Raw genomic sequence first — 12,267 nt, forward strand, 5'->3', positions numbered from 1 at the left:
GACTCTAAGAGGGAGGGAGGGAGGGTTATGGATACAAATTTTGTACCTTTGCGATATTTATACCCACAAATCGAGAAATGGTCCAAATTTAATGTGAGTGAGTTCACACCAAGTATGGTCTATTCCCATGGTGTTGTTGAAGTGTTTTTCAATGAAACGTACTACTACAAGGGAAAAAATCAGGTTGTGGGAAGACTAGCTAGAATCTATAGTTTATAAACTAAAATTTCCATGATCTTAAGCTAACTGATTCAGCAGGAGAATTTCTTCATCTACAACACGATCGTTGAAAGACGAAGGCCAAAATAGACTAGATGATCTTGATTGGGTCACTGTAGTAGATACATCATCCAGCAAGTATGGTAGTATGTTTTTCTTCATTTCACTAGTAGATATTTCAAGATGACTTCCACATACTTTCAACAACTTCACTTTTCCAGCTTCATCCAACATCCTCAGACCAATCCAGTCTTCTGTATACAGCTTTGTCTACAGATGATCAGAAAACAAGTGAATTATGTAGAAACAGATGAGATTATGTTCTACGTAGAATGTTTATAATTAATTACCTTCTGAGCAGGCAAAACAGTGCTGAAGGAACCATCAGGATAGTACCCAAACCATGAGGTCTGCTTTGGTACCAAAATTTCATCTTTTTCAAACTGATGAAAGAGAACTTATGAGCTATCAAGTTCTGAATGAAGAGTAAAATCAAGTTGGGAATATATTCCATACTCACCATAATAAGTACTAAATTTTCCAAGCTTGCAAACCTTTTCTTGTAAGTAGGGTTTCTGTGTACCTCATTGTTGAGTATTGGAAGGAACTTACATCCTTTTCTATAGTTAGCTATGTCCTGGAAAGCGCAAAATGCCACAAAACAAAGCAGAGAAGATCAGATAAGTTTGATACAGATATAGCAAAATCACATAATTTGGTTACTTACAGTTGGGATTTTTATGTAACCTGCAGGAGCAAGATGTGCCTGGAATTGCATTAAAGGACACCATTTAATAAAGGGACTACATAGTTGTATTAGTGTATATGAAAAGAAAAGGGCAGACCTGGATAAAATTGCTGTAAATTGCTAACTTGAGCAAAGAGTCTTCAAGAATGCACCAGATACCTGACTGCCAAAATCGAAAAGACTGAAGAAACTATACTGTTTCCCCTAAAAAACATAACTTAGAGAAGTTGAAAATGTCTATGGGGTCAAAGGGAACATACACCACAGAAGGGAATAGAAGCAATCCCAGCATGAGGACCAGCTAGAGATATAAGATTCCTCACCTGTTACAGATATTACAAGAACATGAATAGAGGTATTCGTTGAATATACTAGATGATAAAGTTTTAACTTCTTACCGGAGGTCCATCATCACAGAACTCAATAACCCCTCTACCAACCATATTCCCCTGGAAAAAAAGATGAGAGGGATTGCCAGACTTGTGAAAAAAGGAGATCAAATTATGCGCGGAAACTTTAAGAGGTCTACATTAGGAAGTGCAAAGTTGCTGCTATTTTACCTGGGAGAGCCCGATTATGTTGTAACCTTCACTAAGCTCACTCATTTTCTTTAACTGTAAGTTGAAGGAATACTGAGATTAGGAACAATTGCAGGTTGATCAAGTAAACAAACACATTACACTAGCTTGACTTACCTTCTGGCAAGCAATGTCTATCTACAAACGAAAAAACAAGAAGCACGAAAAGTCATTAATTTTACTTTATCCATGATGATGAATCAGAATCATGATAAACAGAGGTAACCTGCTTGGGAAAAGGCATAAACCAGGAGTCCCACTCTCCATTACCAATTTCTCTATACAAACAGAAAAAAAAAAACTTTGAATTTAGCTAGAACTAAATTGGTAATTAGACTTAAAAGCAACAATTAACGACTAAATTTCCCCCTGCTTCTCTAGTAAACTCTCGTCTACTGAGATGGACACATCACGAGAGCTACTAGACCAGATGATACGCGGAGAAATCCATCATCCTTTGTTTTTTTTCTAAAAACTTGAACAGGTAAACGTAGCCATGCTTACATGCAATGTCCTGAAGAGCCTGACCAGTTGCTTAAAAGCTCGGTGAAATGAGTGATTCCTCCATTGCTACATTTATCTGATATTCCTGATTTATCATGTCAAAAACCAATTTCCTCTAAGATATCAAACAATTTAAACCCTACAATACATTGTTATTCCGATATGATTACAGAAGAAGATGAATTAACACTACATATTACAGAATACAAACAGAGACAGAGTCACCTTTATTCAGAAGGAGTCGATTAACACCAGTTCATTGAAAAATTACACTACGTAAATAGGTCAAATCTTTTTGACTTTTTATGTATACTATCTGTTGAATTTTGACTTTTTGTGTGTATTTATTTCTCTATATTTTGAACAGTTTTACAATAATTAATCATCTCTAATACCTATATTCAAGATTATTCAACTAATCAAGCAATCATACAAGGCTACGAACAACATTAAACATAGGATAAAGCAATATAATAAAATTAAGAAGATAAGTTTACCATGAAAGACAACAAAAGGAAGAGAATAAGTAGTGATTGAGTGAAGGGTGAAGAGTACATTAATGAAAATCAAAGTGAATTTCATTGGAAAATAGTCAACAAGTGTATTGTATAAATGTTGGATTAACTTGTTATCGACAAGTGTGGATGTTGGAGAAAATAAATGGATTGCATAATTTCTAGGATAAATAAATAATGTAGCACACCAAAAATAAAGATACACGTGGGAAGAGAAAACTAGATAGAAGGAGAGAGAAAAAATAAATATTCCAAATGAGTTGTGGTAGTTGACAATCAGTAAATGCGTGTTCTAATTGATTACTTAGTTTCTCTTGTCATTGACACTTTTTTCATAATTTAAAATAACTGAATTATTCGAAGTTTAAAAAACTAGGATCATTTATTATATGAAGTACAGAGTCTTTCAATTTTTCATACGTACGCTCAATCATTCAGAACTGAAACACAATATGACTAAAGAAAGTTTCAGTCATATGCGTCTGAATGCTTTAGTTCCTTATTGCGAGTTAGTCATATGCATCTGAATGCACAAACTTCAATAATTAATTGTTTGTCTTCAACATGTTATATGAATGTATTTCATGTGGGCATATGGGAGATTCTTTTTTACTTTCATAAATTTTACATATATTACTTGCAAGAATGCCAGTAGATAAATGCTTTAGTTCCTTATTGCGAGTTAGTTAGTATACATGGAATGCATATACATACAATCTTGTGTACAAACTGTAAATTTTCATTCTGAATCCGATGTTCCTAGATGTTTTTTTGCGACTAGATGGTCTTCAGATGCTGCACGTTGGAGCAATAAACTTCTGGTAATCTTAACTGAAACAAGAGTCAGCAATGTAGCAGCAGGAACAAACACAACGTCTGGAATGCGTTTTATTATTTTAAGCTGAGGCACAGCTTCACCGGCTTTCTTGACTGCCATTGCTGCAGGGGGTGTTGCCAGCCCAATGAAGAGCAATGTATTATCTGTCTTGTTTGGTTGTATTTTCTTCTTCAGGAACTCTACCACAACCGTCTTCTTACTTTCTTCATCTACTGCCTTTTCTCTTTCCTCAAAACATTCCTATATTTGCCACACATGCATTAGATATCACACTTGATGTCCATCTGTGCGCGTGTGCTATTTTGTGTTGTGTTCTGTGTGTGTATATATATATACATACACAGTGAGAGTGAGAGAGAAGAAAACCTTAATTTCGTGAAACGAAGGCACAACCCAGTGCTTGCCAGGCAATGCACCATTCACAGTGCTGTGGTTAATTAAAAGAAGCTTCAGTGTTACCCAAAGATGTGGTTTTAATAGTTAGGAATATCATAACAACAAACTAGATACTTTTAGTTTATCGGGCATTACATTTTCATTTGATAAGTTTAGGCTAGTTGTAGTATCAACATAAGTTCTAACGGAGTTTTGGACAAAGAATCTTACGCAAACATGTCGAGAATTGCCAGATGGAATTCGTCTAAATTATCAATATTTCTCTTATTTTCACCCAGGAAGAACTCGTTGAATTTTCCTGTCGCTTTATTAATAACCTGTGTTGTTGAAAATCCTGTAGAGTTGAAATAATTATGGTTCACAAATGTCATTGATATCTGAACATAAGACGTACAAGCTACATCTATGCTCAAAGAAAGTAGGGAGGTGAAGAAGAAAGATGATTAGCAAAAATATAAATTTTAAAAAGAGAAGTGAAGGTGACTGACCTTTTGCCGCTATGCTGGTGACCAGACCCATCTTTGTCAATATGAACAAACAAATTCAATCAAGTATATAAAGAAAGACGAATGAAGAGGACAGGAATGACTTGCTTGTCTGTATAGGTGACGGGTGCAAGCAAAGAATCCACCAAATGTTCCATTGGTTTGCTAGGATCTGATCCCTTACTTTCATCAAACTTTAGCTTTAGCAGAGATCTGAACAATGGGCTTAAGGAGGAATCTACACAACCGGCTCACGGATGATGCTCTGATTTTGCCTTGCAACAGTAATCCCAAAAAAGGGACAATTCTGATTCCTGACCAACTCTAACATTTCAAACTTTTATCATGTGGGAGCTCATCATGTGAATTCTTGACTTTTATCAAGCTTTAGCTTAAGCAGGAATCTACAGCATGGGCTCCCTCCCAGCATTTATCACCCAGCAATAACTCTAAAAGAACCATACTTGTGCAGCAGTCATTTCCGATTCCTAACCAACACTGACGTTCAAGTACTAATTTTCTCTTGATCTTCAGTCGGAGGCCTTAACACTCTTAACAAAGACAAATTCTACACATTCCAACCGCATCAACTCCTTTCTCGGGAAGGTAAGCTGTTTATCTGTCTCCTTATTACAGATTGTGGTCTTTGTGCCATAGTCGTGCATGTATCTTTAACCTCAAGAGTACATACAAGATGTGAAACACATCATATTGGCAAGATAGTCATCACTCATAATTCAGCCAATCCAATATTATTACTATAAGGTGTATCCAAACCTCGCATGTACAACAGCAAATGCTCCAATAGAAGATGTATTTCCTCACGCTGTGCATGTATTTTATCCCCAGCAATAAATTCACAAACCATACCATTAACTTCAATGGTACTGCAACCTGCCTCCTTTTTTGCCCCTTCTCTCCGCATCCGCCCCTTAATGTCTTCAACATCACTCCACCTCTTATCAGTGGCATACATGTTCCTTAGCATTATGTAGATTCCATCATTCCACGGTTCCATCTCAATTGCTTTTTTCTTGACCTTCTCAGCCCTTGTAACATCTTTGGCATAACCACATGCAAATAGAAAGGAACTCAATATTACTCCATTGGCTTCATAAGGCATGGTCTCAATCAAGTTTTCGGCTTCCTCCAAACACCCTGACCTCCCCAAGAGATCAACCAGACAACCATAATGCTCAATTTGTGGAGTGAGCCCATACTTCTCCATTTCGACAAACCATTTCTTGCCTTCCTCCACCAATCCACCATGGTTGCAAGCTGACAAAACACCAAGCATAGTAATCTCATTCGGCTCGTATCCTTTACTCTTCATCTTCTCAAAGACCTCCAGTGCTTCTTTAGCAGATCCATTGATCGCCAGCCCATTAATTAAAGCATTCCAACTTGATGACTCTTTTACTTTTATCTCATCGAAAAATTCCCTGGCTTTTGCAATTTCCCCACACTTGGCATACATATCAACCAAAGCAGTGCAAACATTTGAAGATCTATCTAATTTCTTCCTCTTCACATACTGGTGAATCCAGTTGCCCAAATCTAAAGCACCCAAATCAGCAATAGCGGGAAGTACACTGACAACAGTAACACCATCCGGCTCTAATGTCGTCCCCATCTGCAACTCATGAAACAACTTCAAAGCCTCTTGTGGCTGTTTGTTTTGACAGTATCCACCAATCATTGCGTTCCAAGAGAACAAATTCCTTTGCGGCATTACATCAAATAACGCCCTGGCTTCACTTACATTACCATTACTGCAGTGCCCACCAATCATACTAGTCCAAGAAATCACATTTCTCTCCGGCATTGCCCAAAACAATCTATTTGCTGACAGCATATCTCCTTTCTTCACGTAAGCATCAATCATCACATTGAACGCAGCAACATCTTTCTCAGGCATTGCATCAAAAAGTCCTTCAGCAATACCCATACATCTGCACTTCAAATATCCTCCAATTAAAGCTGTCCACGAGACTGGACTTCTCTGGGGCATTTCATCAAACAACTTCCTAGCAAAATCCATTTCACCAAACTTCCCATACATATCAACCAACGAAGTGGCCACAAACAAATTCGAAGCAAACCCACATTTCAACACATGATTATGAATTTCCAAGCCTTCCCACAACACCAATCTTGCGCCACAACACTTGGAAAGGCTCGAAAGCGTGTAATTATCGGGTTTAAAACTTGTATGTCTTAATAAATCTCTGTACAGAAATGTTGAGTCGGCGAATTGACCAACACCCATGTGGGATTTTATCATGGAGTTACAGAGGAAAGTCTTGTCCTTTTGGAGACTTTTGTCGAACATGCGGCGTGCATGGCTGATTCCAGCAACTGGGTCGCTGACGGAGAAGCTTGAAATGAGCATGGTGAGTAGACTGACGTTATTTTCAATGGCGTTTCGAAGCATTATGGCGTGAATACGGAGAAGAGTGGCTTTGGAGTTCCTCCGTTGAAGCAAAATATGGCATTCTCTCTCTATTCTGCTCCACATCCCAAAGGTTTTTCTATCCTTCATTGCTTCGATTTTGGGGAAGAAATTATGGAAATTCCTTTGAAGCAAGTTTCGTAGCAAATAAAGATGTAAAATTGATGCTTTATAGGGGTTTAACAATACTCTCTCCTCTCCTCCTTTTAAATATAAATACTTGGTAACTCCTTATTTATTTGACACATTTCATCTTTTGAGAGTCAAATGACCGACAATTTATGCATGAAAATCCAAAATGTGTCACATAAATTGAGATGAGAGTAAACAATAAGGAAAAGAAAATGTATGAAATATATACGGAGACATTCAAGAAAATCTTGAACTGCAACCAACAGCATTTACGAAATACTATAACAATCACAGAGCCAAAAACACCATAATCGTATTGATTACTTGAACTAGTTATTGGGAGGTTGAGAATAGGTGAATTCATGCATTTCATTATCAAGAAGAAACACTCAACTCACATCCAAATGCTCGATGATTTCGAAGTGTATCTGGAGATCAGGGAGCTTATTACCAAAATACAATCTTTCACGTATATACAATTTCCCCATATTCTTCCGAGTTGCTTCTTTGAGAAGCCGAAGAAACTCATCTTTCTCCTTCCGGATCCAAATCCTGTCACGATCACACCATTGTCTAGGAGTTCCATGAAGGAAAAACCGAATTCCAGGGGCCCCTTGGACGAGGTGATCAGAAATTTTATGAATGACATCTTGGTTGGTTACATATGCTCCCTCTGTGTTTAGACCAACATCTACGTAATGGAACTCAGCTATGCTATTTAAGAAGCCATCTTTAGAATTTGGAATAATCTGATCTTGTGGCTGGGAGGAAAATCCTCCGTTTGTGACATGCTTGTTTGCTAGCGGCACGTCTTCAGTGAGCTGGACTGGTGCAAAACCAAGCTCAGTAACAAGCTGGTTGAGTACAGTACCACCCTTACTAAATCCAAGTAGCAAAGTTCTTGGTGTACTTGAAGATGACGTAGAAACTTCAGCTTGATAGGGCTCTTTTTGTTTCCCTGAAATGACTCTTTTTGCCTGTTTCAAGACAGTAAAGTAAATTCATAAGCAACTAAACATGCAAAATCATTGCATATAATGTTCTATGAAAATGTGCAAGAAGTAGTAAGAAGTTCCCTCTTTGAACAGGCAGTATATCACTATGATTCCTAATATTCTGCACATGGAAAAATGTGAAAAGGCAAGCGAGATTAAATGGAAGAAACACCACAAATGGAAGAAGAATATTCACAAGCCAGCTAGAGAAGCGAGTTATAGCCTTATACAAGCTCTATAAGGAGCATAGCAAAAAGCAATTAGTAATTCATCACTTCCTCCAATGTTTTTGCAAGAACTAACAGACTAAATAAACTTTCTTAGATCTTCACAACTCATCTATGTCGTCCCACAAACATGTTTAGGGTGGCCTCTAGTCAAAACTGGCCCAAAGGACTTCTTCATTCACTAGATGGACTGCAGGTTAATGGTCATGTCAAAACCTTAACTTTGATCCGAGGCTTATTTAGCTTTTTCTGGAGGATAGTGTGATATAACAACAACATACCCATTATAGTCCTACAAGTGGGATCTTGGGAGGGTGGGGGTGTACGTAGACCTTACCCCTACCTTGAGGATAGTGTAATATTTACCTAAACTACAGAGCCAAGAGGACATACATGGCACTACAAGAAACTGCTAAAATCGTACATCCTAGAGCCAAAAAGACTTACAATCTATACCGAGACTCTAATGAGGAACTTCACCTTAAATTTTCTCTTTCAATCAAGTTGAACTAACTTAACTAAAAAGTGCTACATGGTGATCAGCGCATAAGGCAGGTACTTCGAACAATAGATAATACCTCTTTTAAGCAATTCCACAAAAGCAAGACAATGGAGGAAGAAGCAGGGAAACCATCTGCATCATAAGATTTAGGCTCTCCATATTCATTGACAGAAGGTATAAAGTCCTTATAAACCGCAAAAGGTCCATTGAAGACAGGTGCCTCAATAACCCAAGCATTGATAGAATTCCCAAATTTCGAAACCAAGATTTCAGCAATTTGCTGCAGGTCAGATAGCCTCTCAATCACTGGATTTCCCGTCCCTTCAATCTTATCTCCATTGAAAAAAATAGCATTTGCAACAGGCACCTATGTTTCATACAAAATGCAAGGCATTAGACGAGCAGTCCATTCGATGGAAAACAATAAAGACAACAACTTTCACAATAAATAGCTAAAATGCACATCACTTCAAATATGTCGTCGAACTTTAAGAAAAGACTCATCTATGTCATCCGTTAAAAATTTGACTCATTTATGCTATTTCCGTTTGAGAGAAGGTTCATCCATGGCACTATTTGTAAACTAAAAATATTTTCGATTTTGTAAAACCATTTTTTACACATGGTCAATTATGATTTGGCCACGTCATTAATTAAATTATTTTTTAAAAGGGAAAAGGCTCAAATATGTCATCGAGAAAAAGGCTCATAAAATGCCATAAGTTGAAAGTTTGGCTCATCCATGTCATTTCAGTTAACAAATAATAACTTGGATGAGCCTTTTTCTCAAACGAAATTGGCATAAATGAGCAAAACTTTTAACGGATGTCATAGATGAGCCTTTTCTCAAAGTTTAGTGAGATATTTGGTCATCAAAATTTCCTTTTTCAGTGTCTAAAAAGCTCCATACAAATCAAAATTGAACATGCCCAAATATGTAAGTGGTCTTGAATGGATGCATATAAAACGAAACCAACTAATTAGAACTGAGGCTACATATAAACGATTCCAACGAATTTGACTTGAAGCACAGGTGATTGATAGATTGATCTACATAGCTACGCGATTAAAATATCAATTCCATTGTTTTTTTTTAAAAGTGAATTTAATGGGATAAATTGAAGTCTGAAAAGGATTTAGGGTTTAAAAAAAAAGAACTTACAGAGAGAGATTTGGAAGAAGGAGAAAGGCAAAGTGAAGCAGCAACTCGATAATATGTGTTGTACAATGGCACCTTCAAGATTCCTGTCCAACGATCCATGGGAACTTACTACACCTTTTAGGCCATTCAATTGAAAATGGCGAAGGATTTTGCAGTTGCTTCGAGTCGACCAAGATTCGATCAATGCCAACAAATTAAAAATTTGGGACTAGCACTTTGAATGTATGGTATTATAATATTTTATTGTTTTAATGAATATAATATTTGAATGTATTATATCGTTCATTGTTATTATATAATGTCAATTTAATTTGAATGATAAACCTATAACAAAAAATAATGTACAAAGTAGAGCGGTAGTCATTTAAAATTTATTAAATATAAATTTATAAAATGATTCGGATTATATTAAATTCAATGAATATATTAGTCCAAATAAATATTATGGATTAATATAATTGAGTTAATTATTTAAATCTAATAAATATGAATTTAATTAAAGCCCGCTCCATAAAGTCATATGCTATGTCATTTAAATATGATTGGCCAAAGGGAATCACATTCCTATCACAACTCCTCAATTCTAAAACGATAAATAGGGGTCCTCATAATTTAGAATTCTAACAAGAAGCTAGAGAAAACTCGTGGTTTAAAAGCCACAGATTTCTCTACAAGTTCAAGAATTCTAACAAGAAGTTAGGGAAAGCTCGTGGATCAAAAGCCACAAATTTCTCTATAGGATCAAAAGCCACAAATTTCTCTATAAGTTAAAAAATTCAACATTTCAAGCGTTCAAGTTCAAGAACGATCAAGATCAAGACCGCCACAAATTTCTCTACAAGTTAAAAAATTCAAGATTTCAAGCTTTCAAGTTCAAGAACGATCAATATCAAGACCACCGGATAAGATCAAGCTCGAAGCCCTTGAATTCAACTAGAAGTCAAGATCAAGATCAAGATCAAGATAAAGTTCAAGTCCAAGAACAATCAAGATCAAGACCGCCGGATTAAAGATCAAGCTTGAAGCCCTTGGATTCATCTAGAAGTCAAAATCAAGATAAAGTTCAAGTTTAAGACCGTCAGATTCAAGATCAAGCTCGAAGCCATTAGATTCAACTAGAAGTCAAGATCAAGATAAAAATCAAGTTCAAGAGATCAAGATCAAGATCGTTGGATTCAAGATCAAGCTCGAAGCCCTTGGATTCAACTAGAAGTAAAGATCAAGATAAAGTTCAAATTCAAGAACGATCAAGATCAAGACCACCAGATTCAAGATCAAGCTCGAAGCCCTTGAAATCAACTAGAAGTCAAGATCAAGATAAAATTCAAGATCAAGTTCAAGTTCAAGATAAATTCAAGATCAAGCTCAAGAGCCCCTTGAATTATACCCGAAAAGGCGAATTTCAAAAGAATCATAGAGATTGTAACACTCACACTTAAAATTAATAAAACAATTGATGCATAATTTTTTGTTCTTGATTATTATTTTCTCGACGCGAATTTTATTGTCTACAAGAGCTACTATGAAAAGAAAGAATAAAAGGAAAATGACATGATATACCCCTTAACTTTGTCATTTAGAGCTGAAATATCATCGTTATGAAAGTGACTCATATATACCCCTACTGTTATACAAATGGAAAGGGTATATATGAGTCACTTTCATAACGAGTGATATATCAGCTCTAAATGACAAAGTTGATGAGTATATCATACCCTTTTCCCAAAAATAAAAGATGAAATATGATTATTCAATAATAAAGGCACAATACATAAATATGACATTTAATTTGGTTTCATCTAACATCTATGCCATCCAACTTTGGGTGTGCATAAGGAGATACTTAAACTTGTACAACATTAAATAAGTAGATACACACGTTCTACGTGACATAATACACGTTGAATGCCACATCGAACAAAATAGTCATGTAGGACACCACGTAGGACAAATATGTCTATTTATTTAATTTTATACAAGTTTAAGTGTCTACTTATGCATATTCAAATTTGAAGAACATGAATACTAGCTGAAGCCAAGTGAAATGACATTACTCCTACTAATTTCATTAGAAAACTCCACGAGGGCTCTTTGCATTAATAATTTTAATAAACCATCGTCCATCAGAGAACAATGTAAGAATAGGATATAAAATACTAATGTTAATATATTTGTAATAGATCAATTTGATATATATAGTTCATGATTAATTAAAATGTAGAATATATCTTAATACTAATAATTGTATGGCTATAGAAGAATCACGTGGCGTTCTACATAACAATTTATATCCTACGTGTATAATTATGTCATGTAGGATTGTTGGGCTATTGCCCGTGTTCCAGCCAAAGGCCCATGGCCTAATCCTACTTGAAAAAGGATTGAAATTATTCTCTTTATTTGGTTTCCAATTCTATTAGGAAAAGGATTGGAATAGTAATCCTATTTGGAGTTGGTTTTGGCTTTGTAAGGAAAAGCACAACTCTATAAATAGAGGATGGTCTTGAGAGAATA

At 36.0% G+C, this 12,267-nt stretch overlaps 4 protein-coding genes across 6 annotated transcripts; all 4 read right to left on the minus strand.

Moving 5' to 3' along the window:
• Positions 1 to 192: 192 nt before the first annotated feature.
• LOC125849069 (uncharacterized) lies at positions 193 to 2,766 on the minus strand. 3 transcript variants are annotated; one of them, XM_049529090.1, is made up of 12 exons: positions 2,547 to 2,766; positions 2,050 to 2,134; positions 1,772 to 1,823; positions 1,663 to 1,683; positions 1,528 to 1,581; positions 1,366 to 1,416; positions 1,228 to 1,290; positions 1,065 to 1,130; positions 947 to 985; positions 740 to 856; positions 570 to 629; positions 193 to 489 (listed from the first exon to the last, which is right to left on the minus strand). In XM_049529090.1, the coding sequence occupies exons 1-12, from the start codon at positions 2,629 to 2,631 to the stop codon at positions 238 to 240; spliced, it is 945 nt and encodes a 314-aa protein (XP_049385047.1). In that variant the 5' UTR covers positions 2,632 to 2,766; the 3' UTR covers positions 193 to 237. The 3 variants fall into 3 exon arrangements, with proteins under 3 accessions (XP_049385047.1, XP_049385040.1, XP_049385032.1); XM_049529075.1 differs by having other exon boundaries at positions 194 to 489; positions 570 to 662; positions 2,547 to 2,759; XM_049529083.1 differs by lacking the exon at positions 1,663 to 1,683 and having other exon boundaries at positions 570 to 662; positions 2,547 to 2,764.
• A 483-nt stretch (positions 2,767 to 3,249) lies between these two features.
• Positions 3,250 to 4,947, minus strand: LOC125849129 (uncharacterized). Its single transcript, XM_049529154.1, has 4 exons — positions 4,287 to 4,947; positions 4,009 to 4,132; positions 3,769 to 3,829; positions 3,250 to 3,642 (listed from the first exon to the last, which is right to left on the minus strand). Exons 1-4 carry the CDS (start codon positions 4,315 to 4,317, stop codon positions 3,304 to 3,306), a joined length of 555 nt encoding a protein of 184 aa, XP_049385111.1. The 5' UTR covers positions 4,318 to 4,947; the 3' UTR covers positions 3,250 to 3,303.
• A 20-nt stretch (positions 4,948 to 4,967) lies between these two features.
• LOC125849062 (pentatricopeptide repeat-containing protein At2g44880) lies at positions 4,968 to 6,849 on the minus strand. Its single transcript, XM_049529063.1, has one exon. The coding sequence runs from the start codon at positions 6,823 to 6,825 to the stop codon at positions 5,014 to 5,016; it is 1,812 nt and encodes a 603-aa protein (XP_049385020.1). The 5' UTR covers positions 6,826 to 6,849; the 3' UTR covers positions 4,968 to 5,013.
• Positions 6,850 to 7,224: 375 nt separating this feature from the next.
• LOC125849090 (uncharacterized) lies at positions 7,225 to 9,953 on the minus strand. Its single transcript, XM_049529100.1, has 3 exons — positions 9,754 to 9,953; positions 8,668 to 8,958; positions 7,225 to 7,844 (listed from the first exon to the last, which is right to left on the minus strand). Exons 1-3 carry the CDS (start codon positions 9,850 to 9,852, stop codon positions 7,257 to 7,259), a joined length of 978 nt encoding a protein of 325 aa, XP_049385057.1. The 5' UTR covers positions 9,853 to 9,953; the 3' UTR covers positions 7,225 to 7,256.
• Positions 9,954 to 12,267: the final 2,314 nt, after the last annotated feature.

This window comes from Solanum stenotomum, chromosome 1, assembly GCF_019186545.1.
Source record: "Solanum stenotomum isolate F172 chromosome 1, ASM1918654v1, whole genome shotgun sequence".
Taxonomy (NCBI): Eukaryota; Viridiplantae; Streptophyta; class Magnoliopsida; order Solanales; family Solanaceae; genus Solanum; species Solanum stenotomum.